Source organism: Littorina saxatilis, linkage group LG13, assembly GCF_037325665.1.
Source record: "Littorina saxatilis isolate snail1 linkage group LG13, US_GU_Lsax_2.0, whole genome shotgun sequence".
In the NCBI taxonomy this organism is placed as follows: Eukaryota; Metazoa; Mollusca; class Gastropoda; order Littorinimorpha; family Littorinidae; genus Littorina; species Littorina saxatilis.
The window spans coordinates 6071100-6094021 of record NC_090257.1 but is presented as its reverse complement, the minus strand read 5'-3'; the positions used below and the strand labels follow the sequence as shown (position 1 = coordinate 6094021).

The 22922-nt window shown below is 40.7% G+C and overlaps 1 protein-coding gene across 1 annotated transcript in view; it reads left to right on the top strand.

The window, feature by feature from the left end:
* The window catches only part of LOC138945951 (uncharacterized), a 51863-nt gene that overhangs the window by 26929 nt on the left and 2012 nt on the right, over positions 1-22922 (top strand). The window contains exons 2-4 of the mRNA XM_070317490.1: positions 7068-7276; positions 12348-12436; positions 14177-14393. Coding sequence (XP_070173591.1) covers positions 7068-7276; positions 12348-12436; positions 14177-14393 — 515 coding nt within the window. The remainder of the gene's footprint in view (positions 1-7067; positions 7277-12347; positions 12437-14176; positions 14394-22922) is intronic.

Genomic DNA, 22922 nt, shown 5'->3' with positions numbered 1-22922 from the left:
AAAATCTAACAGATTCAACCAAATTATCCTTTTTCAAGCCTGTGTATGTGTAAACTCTTTTTTGCTTCGACCCGGTTCGGTTTTCGGAGTTGATTCAGAATCATCCATTATTTATCTTATATGTCTGTTGTTGTCCTCGGTAAATTAACAATTGTTGATGTAAAATAATTCTAGCTGTGAGAATAAACAATTTTCAAGATGTTTTTGATTGCGGTTTCAACCAGGCGTTCTGTTAGCTATACATATCGATTGAGAAAATGTCATTTCCTGTTTTGTCGTCCGCATGTTATACAGATGTTGTTAAAAATAAAACTGTGTATACGAATTAGGCATTTTACTTGCTGTCTGATGGCAACAATCTTTAGCTTTCGTTTAAGGTATAATTTGCTTATATCCGTATGCAGTCAAGCGGTACATGACGTTTTTTTGTAACCTACCCCCTGCGTCATGGCTGCATTTTTGCAGAATATGGGTCATGTTACAAAAACGCTTCTCATTCTTAGGTGGTTGGGTTTAGCCATTTGTCGTTTACCGAACTGTGGCTGCAAATAAAACGAACTTTCCAAAAAAACATAATATCTAATGTGACCACCAAAAGTAACCCTCCCACTATAGCCAGCCAGGTGACTATTAGTTTTGGGTTTAACTTCGTAATGACGTCTTTTTATGACGGCATGCGCGTCAGATGAGGGCCCCAAAGAGGGGGGGGGGGGGGAGTATCATCACGATCACGGGAAGGGAAATTTTAGCTTTCACGATCACAGTTACCTTGATTTTTGTTTTCACGATCACGAACACCAGTGGCAAATCACGGTCACAGTAAAAGTTGCATGTACAGAAAGCACGTGTCAAAGTAAACACAACCACACAGTAATTCGTTCCTCTGGATCTATTGTTTATTCAACACAAAGTGAGAACTGTTGCACTTTTTTATTATTATTTTTTTAATTCCCTTTCATACACACATAGAAATACATATCATGATTTGTAATCAGTAACAAGAATGTTGTTTTCATTGGGGTTTTTCTCTCTCTCTCTCTCTCTCTCTCTCTCTCTCTCTCTCTCTCTCTCTCTCTCTCTCTCTCTCTCTCTCTCTCTCTCTCTCTACACTCATACACATTCAACTCCCACACATGAATATATACTTGCACAATTTTACATTTCCAGAGCTAAATCTTGTAAACCCATTTTCTCAAAAACTATTGGGTGGATTGAAATTAAAGGCACAGTAAGCCTCCCGTAAACCATCACAGATACGGTCAGGCTTTTACACACAGTACAACCACCCTTTCATTTAAACACTCACCGATTGAGAACATCCTCCGTAAAGAGCGAACAATTTTCAAAGAGTTTATTTTTGCGTGGTTTATCTTACCCCTGAGCCATCGTGAACCCGTGTGATCCAGTTTCCCTTTTTCACAATGTAGTCGTCAGTTAGTCATTTGAATGCGACTCGATGTCAGCTTATCTACAATAGCACGTTTTTATGCACGAAACAAACGGCTGTGGTTCACAAGAACTCTAGCGATGGCTTTTGACTGTTGAGAGGAACGGCGATATGCCGCATAAACCGTCGTCTGCTTCGACCCTTGCGTGACCCTGCTTCCGGGCTTTTCTTTTTTCAAACTTTCACAACTTCGAATTGCACTGATCTTGTCTTGATGAAAACACGCTGTCAATTTATTATTTAGATTTTAAAAGTTAGGTCTAGCGCAAAAACGCACCACGGTCCAAAAACTTTCTGATTATCATCGATCCACGGCTATCGCCAGTTTAAGGGAAGTAACTCATTTTTGACCTGAGTTCAGGATGGGTCCAAAAAGTGTTCGAGACAATCTGCAAAATCAATTCTTTAAAAATTGCTCGCTCTTTACGTAGGGCACCTAGGATGTTCCCGTTTGGTGAGCGTTCAAACGGTTAAAATCTGTGCAATCTGGTGCATTCTGGGCATCATTTTCAGGGCTGTAATAGTGTTGTGATCTTGTTAAAAATCCCATTTTAGCCTCCCCCCACCACCATTCAACACACCTCCAAACTGGTGAAAAGAACACTACTGTGCGCTGGCTTCATTGAGACCGGCGCCCGGTCGCGTTGCGCGATATTCACACGGATCGTTTTTGCGGACATTTTTCAACTTCACCGGAATAAATTTGACTTTACCGGATTTTGAAAACGGCTTTATCGGATTTCCGGCAATTACCGGAAAAGTAGCATGCCTGACAAAATCCCCAACGAACATGACTTTGATCGTCTTTGACATGAGGATTAAGTGACCCAAACTGGCACGTCTCCCCGCCATTGTTTCTGAATTTAACCCATTGTTGATATTAAAGTTTACAGGCGCTAAAATTAATCCAAGCTCAATGCAAAGAAGCGACAATTAGAATCTATGCCAAGCGTGTCCACGTTGCTGGGATGAAAAACACATTTCCGAGTTTCGGTTTTGGCTACACGCAGACTCGATCTCGACTGAGCCAGTCGAGGTCACACTGAGCGAGTGACAGCCGGACGTGGCAATGTCGACAATGTCAATGATCTCACTCAAACTCAAAGATCTTGAACAAATTTCAAGATCTTTGCCTACATTCAGAACAGTCAAAGAGCAACATAGATCAACATACCTTGATATTTCGTCTTCGGAAAGACCGACCCGTAGCCTGACCTTTCCACCAAGGAAGGCATTCTCGCCGCCTGCTTTGGTCTGGCTTGAATCCACAAAATATAACAGAAGTTCGATGACAGTACCGCTGCACGCCATTTTTGATCTTCGAATTCGAATTTGACTGAATGCACTCAAAACTTTTGCACGAAGCCCTTCCATTGGATGAAGTTTGGCAGACTTTTGCAATTTGCCTTCTGATTGGATCTCTTTTTTTGTGTGATTGGTTCTCTTAAAGTGAAGCAATCGCTGTCAAAATCATATTTCTGAATGTGTCGTTGCTTCCCTTCAATCGAGATTGGCTCCTTGACGAATAGAGGATCATAGAGTGATACAGCTGTGAAAAATGTACGTTGAAAATAAAATGCTTTGCAATAATGCCCATCACGATCACGAAAAAAAATGACGATCACGATCACGAGACTTGATTTTTTTGTCATCACGGATCACGGGCAAAGTCCCATCACGATCACAGAAATTGAAATTTCGGCAATCACGGTCACAGAAAGGTCAAAAAACACCAATCACGATCACGATTTAAAACCCTTTGGGGCCCTCTCAGATGTTATTCGTTTCCGCTGTGTCTGTGTCACGTTTCAATATATCACATAAGGTGATTATGAACGGTTAGTTACTACTAACTAACTAACCACACCCCGATTCACTCTCGCAGTCATACAAATAGATAGAATCAACCAAAGTATAAGTTTCAGACGCCTGTTTATGTACCAACTCGCCACCTCCCTCGAGACTTCACTCCAAAAGATGTTTTACGTTCAAAACGTAAAATATAGGTCACTGACAAAAATGCCAGTTAAAGTTTAGAAAATGATAATAACACGCTGATCCCGTGTATAGATAGAAAATATAGCTGTCTGTAAAAGTACTGGTTTATGCAGGTGTCACACACCCCACGTTGTCACTACTCGAATGTAATCATAAATACACAAGATGACAAGGCGGTATAAGGGCGCTATGACAAGGTGCACTTAGCTTTATGCCACTGAGTGGGCGACACGTGGATAGTCTATCTCCACAACTGCTCCGTCGAATGAAGTGCCGGTTGGCGTTGAACGAAGCAGGGAATAGTGGAGATATCAGGCGCCTCACTCAGTCGCTGAAGATCCTCCCCGTAGTCTACCAGAAAAATATAGCAGACGTGTAGTTGGTAGGACGACGACAGCAACAGCAACCACTAGTACACCAGAACACCAGGTTACAGCAAGTAGACAGGTTACGTAGGCAGGTTACGTAGACAGGTTACGTAGACACCGGTTACGTAGCAAGTACACGTAGAAAGCTGCAACAAAAAGCATTGGTGCACTAAACATTCCACGCTACCCTTCACACTCCACCTTTAAACATGTCACCTTTACATATTTCATCGAGCACGTGGGCCTGCACAAACGAACTTATAAAACAACAAATCAGCCATTTTCCTTCCTTCTCTCCATATCTGCAAAAAAACATATACAGATTATTATTTTAGCGTCACAAAGAGCAAATTATGCGCTAACCTGGAAAGAACAACAGAGAGTATTTCATTCTACAAACACAGACTCGTCAACACCGTTAAATAACGATTTATTCCCCCCTCTGCTTCTTTACCTCTGTAAACTTGTAGAGCTAGTTATTTTTCGATAAACACCCAGCAACCAAACAAATAACGACCCAGCAACAGCCTAAATCCTCGAGAGCGCAATGGGTTGAGAAGCTGTTCTGCGTCGGTACTACTTTTGCGACTGAAAAGTTCCGAACGCTCTAATGTACGAAGTATACATCTCTGAAGCAAACAATACAAACATATCGCATTTAAATTAACAACTACAGGCCTGAACACATGAATTTCCATATAAAATCCATGAGTTTGGTTGTTTTCTGAATCTTGGTCTGCTGTGCACAAACGTTCATCACAAGCAAATTCCCAAGGTAAGTAACTCTCATACTTTGTCCAGCGACAAGAGTAGTTCCCCTTTCAAATTTCTTTTCACTCAGTTTCTTCGACAACAGACTGCAATCCGACGGTCAGTTTTCAACAATATTTCATTTAATAAACAGATCACACGCAACCAAATGCACACATCTCATCAATTTAAACAACATAAAGCGGTTTCATACACTATTTTCCCCAGAAAACTGAACTTCATACAGTTTTTAACGTTGGAACACGGGTGCAAAAGTTCGTCTGCTAGTCCCATTTGACAAAAGAACATTATCCTAAGCGATACCAAAACATATACAGAACACACAATATCTGCCTTTGCCGCCACAGCAGAATAACAGCATATCTGTGTACTTGATTTTAGTCCAAAATAGGAAAACTGACAAGAAGTGTTAACAGAATGGAATGATTTGCACGGAACTATACAACCGCGCATTAATCGATCGCCTGCGCAGGTTGACTGGTTGAGTGAATAGGATTCGATCAAACTTTCGCAAAAAAAAGCTCCTCTTTTCTTTGAATAACTGAAGAAAGGAGGAATAAAGAGGTTACACACCTCGTCTCAGTGATTATAAAAAATAATGGTCTCAGTTCGCGGTCATGAAAAAGCTCGCTAAAGCTCGCATTTTTCATGATCCGCTAACTTCGACCATTATTGGCTCACGTAAGTGTAGCCTATGCGATCGTAACTTTGTCTGTCTGTGCGTTTGTGCGTGTGTGCGTGTGTGTGTGTGTTTGTTTGTGCGTGTGTATGTCTGTGGTAGAAACTTTAACATTTCGTCATTTGAAAACGTCACATTATGACGTAAGAGGGTTAGACGTCACGCGAAGGAATTACTGAAAGTCTCGGTCATTGTTATTTTGAGAGGGCCGAGACTAGTTGGCAGTCGTGTCCCTGTAAGTAGGCTACATGCAGACAGACAGATCTAGATCTAGTGTCTCGCTTTCTTGCACAGTGTCACCTATGCTTACTGTGTGTGTGTGTGTGTGTGTGTGTGTGTGTATGTGTGACGGAGTGATTGAGTTTGTGTTACAGTTTGTCGATTTCTTACGTGAGCCTTGAAGGCTTCGCCTCTTGTTTTTAATAATCACTGAGACTCGGCATGTAACCTCTACTTATTACCTCAACAGCCTATGTACGTAGCTCTCCTTTAAGCGAATCCGCTTCCTTTGATATAGCTTACGTTCGTCAACGAATTTCTCGCCATACCCTCTCCTTGTGCTGAAATACTTTATGCGTGGGATAACCCCCCCCGCTCAGCCAAGAATCAAAAACCCGGCAACCTTGTTGCCAGCACAGGTAACACAGCGAAAAGTTTTCTCTCCTTCGTAGTTCCGTGAAGCCCTACTGTACCATGCAGAACGTCACTCTGACTTATAATATGTCACCGAGTGAAGAAGACCATCTAACTTCAGGATGGAGGAAATCGATCCTTCTCTGTCGCTGCTCTGTGTTCGAGTGTCCTTTTCATGTCTTCCCCAAACAACCTTGAAAACACATCACGTGACTCCACGTGTCCCGTATCCAGTACAGTTACAGTCGATTTCGCCAAGCAAGCAAAATCACGCACGTGGAACCCCTGCAAAAACGAAATCCCCGTGCTCGGCTATGCTTGGTCAGCTAAAACCAGCCGTTGCCCAAACACAAACACAGGCGCTTTTCGTCGCAATTTGAGAAAGGCACCCCACAGAGTGTTTCTTTCTCGATCCATGTCACTAAATCGTGACAGTCTGTCTTTCTCTTTTCATGAACTCTGTCTTATCATGTTAGATTTGCAGGCCTAATGCCTAACGAATGTGTTCGAACGGCAACGCTTTTTGTACGAACGGAAACATGCACTTTTGTATGAACGGAAACATGGTGTATGAACGGAATCTGCATGTTTTTAAATGACAAGTGATTGTACAAAAGCCATGTGTTTCTATAAACTTCTGTTCAAGCGAAATGTCGTAACAGGCAATGGTTTTGGTGATCATGTGTAAATCAGGGGTCAGATTCGATAACAGAGCGAGAAAAACAAGAAAATGTTAAAAAATCAGGCAATTCTGCCACGTTCGGCCCGCGTGTGTTATCATGAAGATTACTAGCACCTTGGTACTTATCGTACACATAGCCCAACCAATTAGCTTATTCTTGCAATATCACAAAAGCGCGCTGCCCACACGACTTACTGCCACGTTTTTTCCGCAAGCAAGTGCCAAAAATGAGGCTGTATGAACGTACGGAAACATCTTGCGGATGAACGGAAACATCCGGTGAATGAACGGAATCAGTTGACACACCGTGCACATCTTCAATGGTCTCTTTATTCAGTCTGGTTACTGCTTAAAACTGAGTCTAGGATGTTTGCTTTATTCATCAACTATGATTTATTTTTACCACAACAATTAAGGGAATAAACCCTGATTGTTCAATTTAGCCTATTCCGACGATCTTTAATTGTGAAGATATGTTTCATATCTTAGATCCTGTGTGCAAGCTGGAGGATGCTCCAATCCTGAATGATGCTGATGTAGCCACATGGCACAGGAGCCTGACGTCATTAAAAGGTGACGTCACATGCAAGACAGATTTCATGCACGTCGGTGACGACACACCCATCGTTCGTTGCTTGGCAACGGGACAGTGGGAAACGAGTTACAGTTGCAAACAAAGAATCTGGAGGAACGAATCGGTAATCGACTGGCGCATTTCGGTCCGCCATAATGAATCTCTGTCTGTCTGTCACTCCTTATAGCACTACAATAAGGTTTTAATAAAAATAATGTTGTGTTCTATACATTAAGTCAAGTATTGAGGGTGGTGGTGGTTGTGGTGGTGGTGGTGGTGGTGTGTGTGTGTGTGTGTGTGTGTGTGTGTGTGTGTGTGTGTGTGTGTGTGTTCTTCAGATGATATACAATACAATACAATACAATACAATAACTTTATTAATCTCTAAAAGAGAAATTGCATTGCTGAGCGTTTGTGTCCGTAATAATAACATACATAAAACATTCAAAATAAACATTTGTTCTTTGTCCTGAGAAAATACAGCACATTGGTTATCACATAAGAAAGTATATTAAAAATAAATTAACATGCATTCACCATCAACAATGCACAAACGAAAGTCAGCACCTTGCCGGTTATCACATATTGTCTAAGAGAGTAGAATAAGAGTATATAATCATGCAAAACAAAATCAACAATACTGAAACAATACAGAACACTGACCCCGTGCATCAGAGCGACAACACCAGCATCTACCGCCCCACCTGAGAATTGAAGATGTGAATTGCAGATGGAATGAACGAATTTCTGTAGCGTGTGGATCTTGCGGTTGGTTGTCTGAATCTGTTGCTCCTGTCTGTCCGTCTACTGTCAAATTCCGGTCTGAGTGGGTGCGAGTCGTCAGCCAAAATCTTCTGTACCTTGTCAGTCAGTCGTCGTTCATGTGTTGATGTGAAATTGTCCTGCTTCCTCCCAACCACCCCACTTGCTTTCCTGATGAATTTATCTAATCTATCCCTGTCTTGCTTGTTGATGTTGCCACCCCAACACACGGAGCCAAAGTACAACACACTATTGCACGTTGAAGTGTAAAACATCTGAAGGATTTCTTGTCTGATGTTAAAAGACCTGAGTTTTCTCAAAAAGTACAGGCGAGAGTGGAGTTTCTTCACAAGGGCATCAGAGTTTGGTTTCCATGTCAACTTATTGTCTATAATCACCCCCAAATACTTATACTGCTCTACCTTCTCTACGACCTCCCCCTTGATCACTATCTCCCTGTGTACATGTTCCCCCCTCCTGTTGTCCATTATCATTTCCTTTGTCTTCCCCACATTAAGCTCTAAATAGTTGTTTTCACACCACCCCACAAACCTATCTACCTCCTGCCTGTAGTCAGAGTCGTCGTCATCAGTCAGCAGTCCGGTCAGTCCAGTGTCGTCAGCAAACTTGGTTATGGGGCAGGAGTCACTAGAACTTCTAAAATCTGCTGTGTAGAGAGAAAAAAGAAAAGGTGAGAGTACTGTGCCTTGTGGTGCCCCTGTGTTTGTGCAGATTGTGTCTGAAACTGATTGCCCCCCCCACCCTAACATACTGTGGCCTGTTTGTCAGGTAGTCCATAACCCAGAGGATGGTGGCTGCTGGGACATTCATGCTAAAAAGCTTCTCCGCCATTAAATGAGGCTGTATAGTATTAAAAGCGCTGGAAAAATCAAAGAACATCAAGCGAATATAAGAGCCAGGCTTTTCTAAATGAGAGTAGATCTTGTTTAAAACATTCAACACAGCATCATCAACACTCCTGTTTTTCCTGTATGCAAACTGACATGGATCAATAAAATCTTTCACACAATCACTCAGTTTGAACAAAACAACTCTCTCAAAGACTTTCATACAAACAGAAGTAAGTGCCACAGGTCTCAGGTCATTCATGGTTATCACAGTCTTTTTCTTTGGCACAGGAACAATGCATGAAGTTTTCCATAGGGCCGGTACCCTGCTAGCACCAAGCGACATGTTAAAAATGACTGAAAAAATATAACTAAGTTGCTCTGCACATAGTTTTAAAACTTTGGGCATCATCCCATCTGGTCCCCCCGCCTTGCTAGCATTAACATTCTTCAGCCCCCTCTCCACCTCTTCTTCCGTCACCACTATTGGGGAATCCCCTTCCGTAAGCCCACTATCACTGGTCAACCTGTCCCGCATTGCCTTCCTTTCCCCGCTGAAGTCATGCTTATCGAAGCGTGCATAAAACTGGTTGAGATCATTTGCATCTGACTGCGTAGCGTTGCTTTTTTCCTTACTCCCACCCTTCTTCCCCTTGTAGCCACTCATGACATTCAACCCCTCCCATGCCTTCTTCATGTTGTTCCCCGTGAAATTTCCCTCTACCTTCCTCTTAAACTCTTCCTTCCCCCTCCTTATCGAACTCTGGACCTCCCTCTGAACCTCCCTCATGTTACAATTCCCTTCTCTAAAAGCTTTCTTATTCTTATTCAGCACATCTTTGATATCTTTCGTGACCCAGGGCTTTGTATTGCTGTACACCTTCACTGTTTTCTTCGGCACAACATTGTCCACACAAAAAGACACATAATCGGTTACGCATTCTGTCAGTTCATCAACATCACGGGACGAGTCCACAAATACTGTCCAATCAGTGCAATCTTTACACTTTCGGTTTTTTCTCTCTCCTAAATGCATTCAATGACGTCATATCCGGCTTTAACCAAAAGTTGAGGCAGAACTGTGGGATCGCATTTTCAATCATATACGTATATAGGTTACAACACGAGTGGGTTTTTATATGGCTTGTATTTCAGTCAAGACCCAGCGGATGAATATCATCTGGCGAGTGGCTTTCGATTGATATTCCCGCTGGGTCTTGACTGAAATACAAGCCATATGAAAAACCACGAGTGTTGTAATCTGTATATCCCATTCTACCATCAAACACAAAGTGTAGACTACTAGCGGCACTGTTGCGATCTGTTGAGAGTGAAACAGTGGTGCCAGCGAGACTTGGCCCTTTTGCAACCTTAAACTAAGTGACCGTCGCTGAAAAAAAATAAAACGAATGAGTGCATCGATAAGTACGCGGTAACACTACTTTCAGACCATTTAAAAGCTTTAAGTAAAGGTTCATAAGTTGCAAGAAAGTAATGAAGTCGTATAGAAATCAATTTAGTTGAAGCGCACAATTCTTTTGTTTTGCGTTTCAGGTCGGCAGAACGGGCGAAACCGGGTTGGCACCCATTTGGCTTACTCGATTCAGAATCGATTCCACGTTGTTTTTCTCGAACGTATTATTATACAATCAGGCTTATTGACAGAGAAGCAAATTTTAGGGAACAAATATGTAGGTTTAGATTTAACCATTTGCTCCCTATTTGAAATGTATCTACGTGATAAACTGTTTTGCGAGCCGTGTTTGCATGGATGAACCTAAACTGGTATGGGTGTGAGGAAACGGGACCAAGTTGGTGAAGTCGCGAATTGCTGACACCAAGTCTGTCACCGCCGATTGATTGCATTTTGAAGGAATATGACTGGATTACGGAAAAATGCACACATGTTAAGTTCTTGGATACCTTCATCGCCAATGTGGACTTACTGCAGAGCCAGGCAAAAGAGTAGACTTGCTCGCAAAATACGTGAAACAGCCGATGTTTGATACGAAGCGAAGCCACCCCAAACCATGCAGTACGGACGCTTCTCGGTCCCGCTACGCATGACACCAGACCTGTGTTGTTGCTTTGAGTTTGACTAACAAACTCGAAACTGTCATTTAAAACATGAGCCAAATGTGTATTGATTGTGTGATTAGTCTATGTGACAGGGCTTCTATTATCTGTGCTCCCTAGCTTATGTCAGTTCCCACACCGACACTGTGACAGACTCTCACGAACAGTCGTCTGCTTCGATGCAAGGGAGGGTACTCGGTTTTTTGTTTTGGTTTGTAGCCATGGGCATTGTGATAGTGTTCGACTGTTCAAACTAGTGTTATGCACGGGTTAATAAAACTGCGAATAGAACTCTTTAGCAGCAAAACAATTAAGAGTGTATTACAATCTATTTGTTTGGCGCAAGGTCAAAGGTCGGGAGGAAAGTAGTTCTTTGCCCAAATCGGAATCTGCACTATCATATATTTTTTGGAGTCCATGATGTATTTATTGAGCTATAAAAATACAACATTATACCCATACTGAAGTAACAGAGACAAAGAAGGGAGGTCATGGGATATAAAAATATACGTTGTATTTAGATTGAAAACAAGCTAAAAAAAAATAAAAAAAAGAACATTTGTTTTATGTCCCTAATGCACTGCAGTATAGGGTTTATATTAAAATCATTTCTGTTTTATTTTTTTACATTTAGTCAAGTATTGAGGGTGCTGGTGTGTGTGTGTGTGTGTGTGTGTGTGTGTGTGTGTGTGTGTGTGTGTGTGTGTGTGTGTGTGTGTGTGTGTGCGTGTGTGTCCGACACAAATACCACACAGATTTTCACGTAACTTTACATATATTTTTTTCCAGATGATATCTCCACACATTCGTTTCTTTTCTTCCCCCCTAAATACAGTTGATGACGTCATATCCGAATTTTTAGAAAAGTTGAGGCGGAACTGTGGCGATCGCGTTTTTCAATCATATTCAAAAATATAAATGTTGTGTTTGGATTGAAAACAAGCTAAAACAAATTCCGGAAAATAAGTTTCATGCAAATTAGAATCATTGTGCTTGTGTTACTAATACGAGCAATGTTAGTGGTTTCTGGCTTGGTGAAAAATGCAGTGTGTTCCTTTCATTCTGTTTGGCGCACTGAATGACTAAATGCATTGATTTCGTTTTGCGTGACTTGTTTTAATCATACATCATTACTGATGTTTAAATACAAAGAAAACTCACCAGTTACCAGGTTAGGTACGTTTAAATCAACATTTCTGCATGTAACATTCCTGATGTTATGATAATACATCTTGAATTGTCTTATTGATTGTTGGACATGTTATAATTATTGTAAATTTGTTTTCACACCATCAGAATCACATGTTTTTCTGTGTCGCTCCCCCTCTCCTAAACACACAAACAAAAAGATCAGGTCTTATTGATTGTTGAACATTTTGTTTTGTAAATTTTGTTTTACACTATCAGAATCACATGTTTGTCTGTGTCGCTCCCCCCCCCTCTCCTAAACACACAAACGAAAAGATCAGGACTATTATAATTCATGAACCATTCTATTTCTGTTGGCAGATTTCAAGGGATTACAAGTTCCTTTTACCTGACACACCTTCCGCAGGCTGGTCAGCCTGTTTCACTGGAGTCCCAAGTAATGAGACCCAGTAAGTTTAGTTTTCATTCACACCAACATTGAATGAAACCACGCAAACGATTTGGATTAAACAGTAAATTTGCCAAAATAGTAAATTGATAAATTTCCGGAAAAAAATCAGTAAATTCATTATTTTACTGTTTCATTGAAGGACTGCGCAAGTTCCTAAAAGATCCAGGAAATTAGTAAATGTGTTGGTTTGAAAGGCAAGGACATTTGCTAATTTAATGAAAACAAACTGTTTAATTTAGGCATCTATTAAGGCACACTCCTCCCCTCGTAAAAAGTTGGGCACAACTTGAACACAAAAACATAAATTCAAACTACAGTACCTGCACATGTAAAAGCATCCTTCCCCCAAACCCACCCCACCCCACCCCACCACCCCACCCCACCACCCCACCCATTCCAACCAACTTCCGTTTGCAGAAACGTAGACGCATTGTAAAAAGTGTGCTCATGACGTAGGTTCATTTACTAGTGCACAACTGGATGCGGTGACCGTTACAGTTGTAAAGAAGTTCTACTATGAATCAATTGCAACGTTTTCTTCAAGAACTTGTTTACCCCCCCCCCTTCCCCCAGTCACGTTTTAAAAACACTTGCCCACCTGAAGCTGACTGGGCTATGATTTCTGACAGTAACGACACAGATGTATCGAGACTGACATCTTCTCTTTTAAGCAACCTCTGTTGGGATTTCTTGAAGAACCACTATTCAAGACACCAGATTTAACCTCGACCTTGTAGATGTTGCTTTCCAGGTCCCTTTGTGCTATCACACCAGGGTATCTTGGGTATCACCAATGCAACGATCAATATTTTTCTTCAAATTGTTTGTTATGAGCTTTTAAAGGAATCTTAAAAGTAGACACATTTACTAGGGTCCGCTTTCCTTGTTCCGCAAAGTCATCAAAACAGCATTCAAAAGTCAGTAATGTTACAAATTTCCTAGAACTTGTAAGAAAATGACGAATTTCATGGAATCACTTTTCCTGGTTAGTACAATCATCAAAAAGAGCATCAACAACTCGTGATTTACAAATGTCCTGGAACTTTTAGGATTTTTGTAAAATCCCCGATTAAAACAGTAAATTTACAAATATTTTTCACCGAGGCATTCAATCAAGAAAGTCGCTCACTTAATCGTGAGCAAACTAAGATAAAAGAAATGAGCGCACAACGATAAAACAAACGAGCAAATGAAGATAACACAAACGAGCGAATGGACAAAGTACAACAAACATTGTATCAGCACACAATGCAGGACAGAACATGGAGTGTTCCGAACCAGACTAGTGGTAATAATAGCATCTAACGCCCAACTTATTTATTTTCTTGATTTGTTTCAGCAAGGAAGTTCAACAATTGAGTGCCGCCTTCTGTTTCCTTGTTGCCCCCCCCCCCCCCCCCCTGCATTTTTATTTTATTTTATTTTATACAAAGCCGGGTTTTCCCCTGTAACATGCCCCTAATGGCTTTGTCGTGAGGGCGTAAAACTTACATTTTCTCTCGGACACTGCATAACATACTCATCGGAGTCAATTACTTGCTGCGGTAGTTGTTTAAACTTGTCTCCATGTGCTTCCCGTTCGACAACGTCCGTGCTTCCTGTTAAGGTTGTTTGTCTGCGGTGGGACGCAACTCCCTTCCGCTTGTAAATCCTAACAGAGTTATTTCCGGAAAATGTCTATTAATTGATACAAGTACTCACTTCTAACACATTAACACGCCGAGTTTGTTTGCTGCAGTTTTATCATCGACTTCTTGGACAGCTCCGGTAACATCGTGTTGCACGTGAACCCAAGATTCGACCATTATGGCTTCCGCAAGGTAACCTTTCTCAGCTTCAAGCTGCAAGGGGGTTGGGAGGACAAGCTACTGCAAGACCCTGACCCTACGTTTCCCTTCGCTAACGGTCAACAGTTCAATCTGACGGTCACGGCCACTGGTTCCCATAGCTTCGAGGTGAGTTAGCACCCTACCATATGTAACCAGGTTCGAGGAACGACTTGGAAACACAATCGATTACTGATCAGCCATTGTAAACAGGTTCCAAAACGATGGAAACTTTAATCGGTGATGATTTGTTGTTATGATGAGAATGTGTTAGGGCCGGACCCACTGGACTATCACTCACGGACACAAAGACATACACGTCTTTCTTTCTCCATTCCGTCCACAACGGATGCGACAACAGCAGAAAATATAACTGGCATGGTATTCTTTATTCCTGGGTCTCTCTTCCCTCCTCCTCTCCGCCGACCCAACCGAAGCCGGGTGGCCACAAGCCACAACACATAAAGTTGAATACATCTCGTCAGTTAGTGGAGCACACTACAAAAACACGTCTACACTCTTTGCGTCTCTCAAAGTTTTCTTTCTCACATTCTAGCATGGACAAACTCAATCAGAATTTAGCTAGGAAAACAGCCATCCAATCAAAATCTTAGTAACCAATAGTAACACAACATCCCAAACAGATAAGGTTGGTTGGTTACTTGAGTTTTACGTCCTCACAGGAACTAGAGCCTAGTAGGGACATAAAGTGTTTATATGCTAAAACAGATAACGTGTTTCATTGGTTCATTAAGACAAGAGGAAGGGGAGGGAAGGGGGGGGGGGGGGGTAAGAGACTAAAACCTCCCAGCTACTTAGCTGGCATCTCCGATTCACCGTATCAAAAGAAATGACACAAACTCGACATTCCCGGTTCCCTCCGAAATATAGCGCCAGGCCGGCGGCACAATGCGTAATGGCCATCTGCACGCCACCTCGTCTTGCCCCGGACCCAAGAGGTCGGTCTACTTCAAAGAGTTAAAGGTACTTGCTTGTAACTGGACAGCCGGATAATTGCTTGGATTCCAGCACTTACAGTTTAAAGAAAAATGAATTGACACAAAACACAAATCGATCGGCAATATGAACCACAAAGACTAGACTGGACAATGACAACCGAGTTAGAACTCTTACTCTTGTTTACCAAAACGAAATACAAATTAAGATTTCAAGCTCTGTTTTACTCCTCTTCAGCGCAAAACTTACACTGGTGACAGTTCACCCTATCACATATTCTCGAAAGGAAGCAGTAGGAAGTAATATCCGCGGTATTAATGTTATAGTGAATGCTGTTACCACGAATTATTGCTTCGCAATAGTCATTTTACAACTAGGAAACACAGACGTGCATGCTAGGTTTTGTGTTTGTTTTGTTCTTATTTTACTTTAACGTTACGCACATGCTTATATAAAGGTTGCTAGATTCCATTTTCACGGGCTTACTTCCGACGTAAATGAGGAGTGTAGCTGAACGAGCTACAGTTCTACAGAAAAATAAAATTACAACACTCATCCCATGACCGGCTTCTTTGCCTCTGTTACCTGAGGAAGTGAATACTGCGTATATTCCATGGTTACTTGAGCGTATGGCATGGTTACCGACGCTAGTGTTTGTTGTTTTCCCAGGTTTGGTTGCAAAAATAATATAAGTTCATCTGAAAACACGATTCGTGGCCTTTCTAAAACGTAACACCTTCATCATTTTCTAAATATAAAGGACGAAATGCGATTCAAACGATAAATGTACACTCGATCAACTAGGACAACAATTTCATATGACGTTTTACCAAACAATTACAAAATAAAACTCAGAAACAGAATATTAGTTTGCAAAATTAAAAACAAATTGAGGGGGAAAACTCTGGTTGTCGAAGCCCCTGTCGTACGTTTACAGTCACGCATTCAGCTAATTTCAAGTCATTCTAAGACAATCTCGTTAAGTTAAGTACTGCTGACAAGTTTCGGCATTTGTTAACTATTCATAATGTGCCGTTGATGCATTACAATTAAGCATAGCTGTTAATGTTTAATCTGGAAACGTCTCCGACACAGCAGCATCGGGTCAAAAGTCACTATATTTAGGGTTCAAGGCGAGTAACTCTTAAACAAAATAATCGTGTCCGGATCAATTTCAGCAGCAAAATCAGTATCTAACTAAGCTTTTTCGACAGGAGAAGAAAAATGAAAATGTAGGCCTAACATCTGGGTTTTTTTTGGCTCACCTGAGTAATTGGTGAGTCTTAGGATTTATATAATGTGTCCGTCCGTATGTCTGGCCGTCCGTCCGTGGACAAAAAACTGAAAGGCATAGTCAGCCTCCCGTAAACCATCACAGACACTGTCAGGCTTTTACACAAAATACAAACACCCTTTCGTTTAAACACTCACCGCTTGAGAACATCCCAGGTGCCCTACGTAAAGAGCGAGCAATTTTCAAAGATTTTATTTTTGCGTGGCCAGCCGGATTGTCTAGTACCACAATCGGACGCCTCGTTTTGGCGCTAGACCTAACTTTTACAATCTCAATAAATTGACAGCTTGTTACACAAACATTCTTAAATCACAAAAGAAATCTTTTTTCATCAAGACAAGATCAGTACAATTCGAAGTGTTGAAAGTTTGAACAAGTCGCGTAAGGCGAAATTACTACATTTAGTCAAGCTGTGGAACTCACAGAATGAAACTGAACGTAGTCCGCCGCTAGTGCAAAACGCAGTAAAAGTGACGAGCCTGTTTGGTGCGGCAGCGGTTGCGCTGTGCTTCATAGCACGCTTTACTGTACCTCTCTTCGTTTTAACTTTCTGACCGTGTTTTTAATCCAAACATATCATATCTATATGTTTTTGGAATCAGGAACCGACAAGGATTAAGATGAAATAGTTTTTAAATTGATTTCGGAAATTTAATTTTGATCATAATTTTTATATTTTTAATTTTCAGAGATTGTTTTTAATCCAAATATAACATATGTATATGTTTTTAGGAATCAGAAAATGACGACAAATAAGATGCAATTGTTTTTAAATCGTCTAATAAAAAAATAATTTTAATTACAAGTTTCCGATTTTTAATGACCAAACTCACTCATTAGTTTTTAAGCCACCAAGCTGAAATGCAATACCAAACCACGGCCTTTGTCGAAGATTGCTTTGCCAAAATTTCAATCAATTTAATTGAAAAATGAGGGTGTGACAGTGCCGCCTCAACTTTTACAAAAAGCCGGATATGACGTCATCAAAGGTATTTATCGAAAAAATGAAAAAACAAGTCGCGTAAGGCGAAAATACAATATTTAGTCAAGTAGCTGTCGAACTCACAGAATGAAACTGAACGCAACGCAACGCAGCAAGACCGTATACTCGTAGCATCGTCACTCCACCGCCCGTGGCAAAGGCAGTGCCCGTGGAATTGACAAGAAGAGCGGGATATTCGTTGCGCTGAGAAGGGTAGCACGCTTTTCTGTACCTCTCTTCGTTTTAACTTTCTGAGCGTGTTTTTAATCCAAACATATTATATCTATATATTTTTGGAATCAGGAACCGACAAGGAATAAGATGAAAGTGTTTTTAAATTGATTTCGAAAAAAAAATTTTGATAATAATTTTTATATATTTAATTTTCAGAGCTTGTTTTTAATCCGAATATAACATATTTATATGTTTTTGGAATCAGCAAATGATGGAGAATAAGATGAACGTAAATTTGGATCGTTTTATAAATGTTTATTTTTTTTTACAATTTTCAGATTTGTAATGACCAAAGTCATTAATTAATTTTTAAGCCACCAAGCTGAAATGCAATACCGAAGTCCGGGCTTAGTCGAAGATTACTTGACCAAAATTTCAACCAATTTGGTTGAAAAATGAGGGCGTGACAGTGCCGCCTCAACTTTCACGAAAAGCCGGATATGACGTCATCAAAGACATTTATCAAAAAAATGAAAAACACGTTCGGGGATTTCATACCCAGGAACTCTCATGCCAAATTTCATAAATATCGGTCCAGTAGTTTAGTCTGAATCGCTCTACACACACACACAGACAGACAGACACACACACACACACACACACACACACACACATACACCACGACCCTCGTCTCGATTCCCCCCTCTACGTTAAAATATTTAGTCAAAACTTGACTAAATATAAAAACGTCCGGGGATATCATACCCAGGAACTCGCATGTCAAATTTCATAAAGATCGGTCCAGTAGTTTAGTCTGAATCGCTCTACACACACACACACACACGCACACACACACACACACACACACACACACACACACACACACACACACACACACACACACACACACACACACACACATAACACACACATACACCACACCCTCGTCTCGATTCCCCCCTACGTTAAAACATTTAGTCAAAACTTGACTAAATGTAAAAAAGAAAAGCCCGGAAACGTGTTACGCAAAACGTGTTTCGCGCAGCAGACGATGGTTCTGCATATAGCGCCAGTTCTTTTGAACGGCAACCGCCACCGCCAGTTCGTGTGACTCGCAGCCGTTTGTTGCGTTTTAGATTCAGAGGTACACAATAACGTGCTATTGCAGATAAGCTTACAGCGAGTCGCATTGAAATCACAAACTGACGACTAAATTGTGAAAAAAAGCAACTGGATCACACGGTTTCACAATGGCTCAGGGGTTAGATAAACCACGAAAAAATACATTCTTTGAAAATTGCTCGCTCTTTACGGAGGGCACCTACGATGTTCTCAAGCGGTGAGTGTTTTAAATGAAAGGGTGTTTGTACTGTGTGTAAAAGCCTGACAGTGTCTGTGATGGTTTACGGGAGGCTGACTGTGCCGCTAACGTTGAGGTTATCTCGGATGTTTTTCAAGCTAGACCTGAAACTGAAACTTTGCACACTTTTATGGTTTGATGATCTCATGAAGTGACCCCAAATTGGTTGACTAATAACTTAACATTAACGTTATTTCAGGCGTTTAGTTTGAAACTTTGAACACTTCAAGGGTTTGATAATGTGTCACCATGACCCTAATTTGGTTTACCCCGTCACATTTTGGTGTCACAGCGGGGTCATGTTCGTAAAAACTTTACGTTGATATTTTCTCAGTTATTTTGGGAGCAAAAGCCTCCAAATTTCATACAATTGTAGGTGTTGATAATCAGCAGACATTTCAGAGTCACAGCATGAACATGTTTGCTGGAGAAGATTTTTAATCCTGAAATATCCACTGAGCTATCAAGAAAATAAGTCTTGAGGTCATCAAGCTATGATGTCATTGTTTGATTTGGTCACAGCTTAGTGTCTGTTTTTTAAAAGTCTTGGCTAGACTATTGGTGATAACATCATGTTATGATGTCATAGTGTCAGAAATGAGGTCACGCAAGTGTCTGAGTATTCATATTTTGTCTGGGCTAGCCAAAACTCAATCTATTCAAGAAAATTAGTAATTATAATTTAAAGGCAGTAGGATACACCTGAAAGTACGCTGGAGTAGCCTCCCTTCCCGGATTTAGAACGCGTTTCGTGTCGTAACGGAGTATCCACTTATTAGCCATATCCGTATGCAAAATAATGAAATAAACATTAGGAAATGGCAGAAGTTTACAACTATCGACATTCTCTATCAGTGCAATAAAAAACAATCGTTAGAACTTGCATTTACGACATGTCGTGCGTGAGAACGTGTCACTGTAAACAAGCACTTCTTGCCTGGCTGAAGAACCATACGAGTCAATCTAAAACAGACAAGTAATGGAAAGCAGTCTGCGGATAAACATAACAAACTGCTGATGAAAAAGTGTGTTCGTCCCTGCTCTGGATAAAAGACATCGGACTGATGACAACGTGGCAGCGTTCACGCGAACAGATTTTTTTCAGATTATCGCTTCTACATTTTATTGCACGTACTTGTGGCAGATCAGAATTTCACACTGGAAGATGACAAATTGGTCTTGTGAGTTGAGAACCACATGTTCTTTGCCGACAGAAATCACGATGGGACAAGATGCAGATTGTGTTGAAGACATGTTTGCAGATTATCGCATCTACATTTTATTGCTCAGATCAATGCACGTATAGTTGGGGTAGATCTGAATTTCGCAATGCCGGAAGACGACAAATCGGTCTTTTGAGTTGAGAACCACATGTTCTTTGGCGGCAGAAATCACTATGGGACAAGATGAGGATTGTGTTGAGGAGGTTAATACTGACTGACTTTAGGTGAAGAGTTCCCAGACCTGGTTTTTGTAGAGGCATCATGATGATATCCTGTGTTTTTTTAGGCCTAAAAAAAATTAGGTGTGGTTACAGTAACCCGACCTACCCTATTTTTAGGGGCCGACCCTATAACTTTTTATTACATTTGTCAAAAACAAAACAAAACAAGTCGCGTAAGGCGAAAATACAACATTTAGTCAAGTAGCTGTCGAACTCACAGAATGAAACTGAACGCAATGCAACGCAGCAAGACCGTATACTCGTAGCATCGTCAGTCCACCGCTCACGGCATAGGCAGTGAAATTGACAAGAAGAGCGGGGTAGTAGTTGCGCTGGGAAGGATAGCACGCTTTTCTGTACCTCTCTTCGTTTTAACTTTCTGAGCGTGTTTTTAATCCAAACATATCATATCTATATGTTTTTGGAATCAGGAACCGACAAGGAATAAGATGAAAGTGTTTTTAAATTGATTTCGACAATTTAATTTTGATAATAATTTTTATATATTTAATTTTCAGAGCTTGTTTTTAATCCGAAGATAACATATTTATATGGTTTTGGAATCAGCAAATGATGGAGAATAAGATAAACGTAAATGTGGATCGTTTTATAAAAAACATATTTGTTTTACAATTTTCAGATTTTTAATGACCAAAGTCATTAATTAATTTTTCAGCCATCACGCTGAAATGCAATAACGAAGTCCGGGATTCGTCGAACATTACCCGACCAAAATTTCAACCAATTTGGTTGAAAAATGAGGGCGTGACAGTGCCGCCTCACCTTTCACGAAAAGCCGGATATGACGTCATCAAAGACATTTATCAAAAAAATGAAAAAAACGTTCGGGGATTTCATACCCAGGAACTCTCATGTCAAATTTCATAAAGATCGGTCCAGTAGTTTAGTCTGAATCACTCTACACACACACACACACACACAGACAGACACACACACACACACACACGCGCACATACACCACGACCCTCGTCTCGATTCCCCCCTCTACGTTAAAACATTTAGTCAAAACTTGACTAAATGTAAAAACCAAGAAAACAAGTGCAGAAAACGCAATGAAAGCGAAAGCGCCCGAGTCGCACACTTATTTCCCTGTCAAGTAGGTATAATTTGTACTCATTAGAAAAAAAAGTTTAAAAAAAAAAGTGATTGCCTACCTTCCTACCCTATTTTTTTTGGCTATGTACCGTAACCACACCTATTTTTTATTTTTTTTGCCTTAACGTTCTTGGTGACAACGCGCCAGAATCGCACGAAGATCGAACTCTCGAAGAAAACAAGTTTATCGCTGAACATCGGAAATGTGAAAGTATTACTCTTCCTGTCTGATCAGTCTCCCCGTTAAATCTACAGGCTACATTATTTATCAGGTAACTTACCAAACCGGAGTGTGTGTGTGTGTGTGTGTGTGTGTGTGTGTGTGTGTGTGTGTGTGTGTGTGTGTGTGTGTGTATGTGTGTGTGTGCTTGTGTGTGTGTGTCAGTGTGTCGGTGTATGTGTGTGTCAGTGTGTGTGTGTGTGTGTGTAGAGCGGTTCAGACAAAACTACTGGACCGATCTTCATGAAACTTGACATGAGAGTTCCTGGGTATAATATCCCCAGACATTTATTTAATTTTTTCAATAAATGTCTTTGATGACGTCATATCCGGCTTTTTGTTATTGTTGAGGTGGCACTGTCACGCCCTCATTTTTTTTAACCAAATAGAGTGAAATTTTGGTCAAGCAATGTTTGACTCAGTCCGGACTTTTGTATTGCATTTCAGCTCAGAAGCTTAAAAAAAAGTTACTTAGTTTGCTTATTAAAGTCGTCATTTAAAACGATTTTTCATTTACAAATTAAAACATTATTGCATTGTATTCCTCGTTTTCTCCTGAATTCAAATATATAGAGAATACTACATGGCATGCTGTGTCGTACCAGATTTACACGAGTTTTTTGTTTTAAATATTGAACTGCCAGCGAAAGCGAACTGTTCACTATTTGAAAAAGCAACGAGTGTAAATCTAGTACGAAACAGCAAGCCATGTAGCATTCTGTTTATCCTACATACTGTACTTACGTGTATTTTACTGAAAATGTCCTGCAGTCGAGGCAGCTAAATTGAAGACGCTTGTTTTGGAACCTCGATCTCTTCTAAAGCCTCGTGCAATCTATTACGTCAAAGCAAATAAACATCACTCTGAAAGTGTGGCGTGACGTGTTAGTTCTAAAAATTCATCGAGAGTAATTAGTGAGCGCAATTTTTGTTTTCTATAATGACGTTTGTCTCGGTGACTTTGGCATCACAAGCAGTGGAAAAACAGGTCCCTGCCAGACTTGCTTGACATGACATCATTTACATGATATACACACGTGTTATTTGAACGATTATTATCTCACGAGTGTCTCTCTCAGGTATGTAGGATAAATATAGATAGATATGTTAT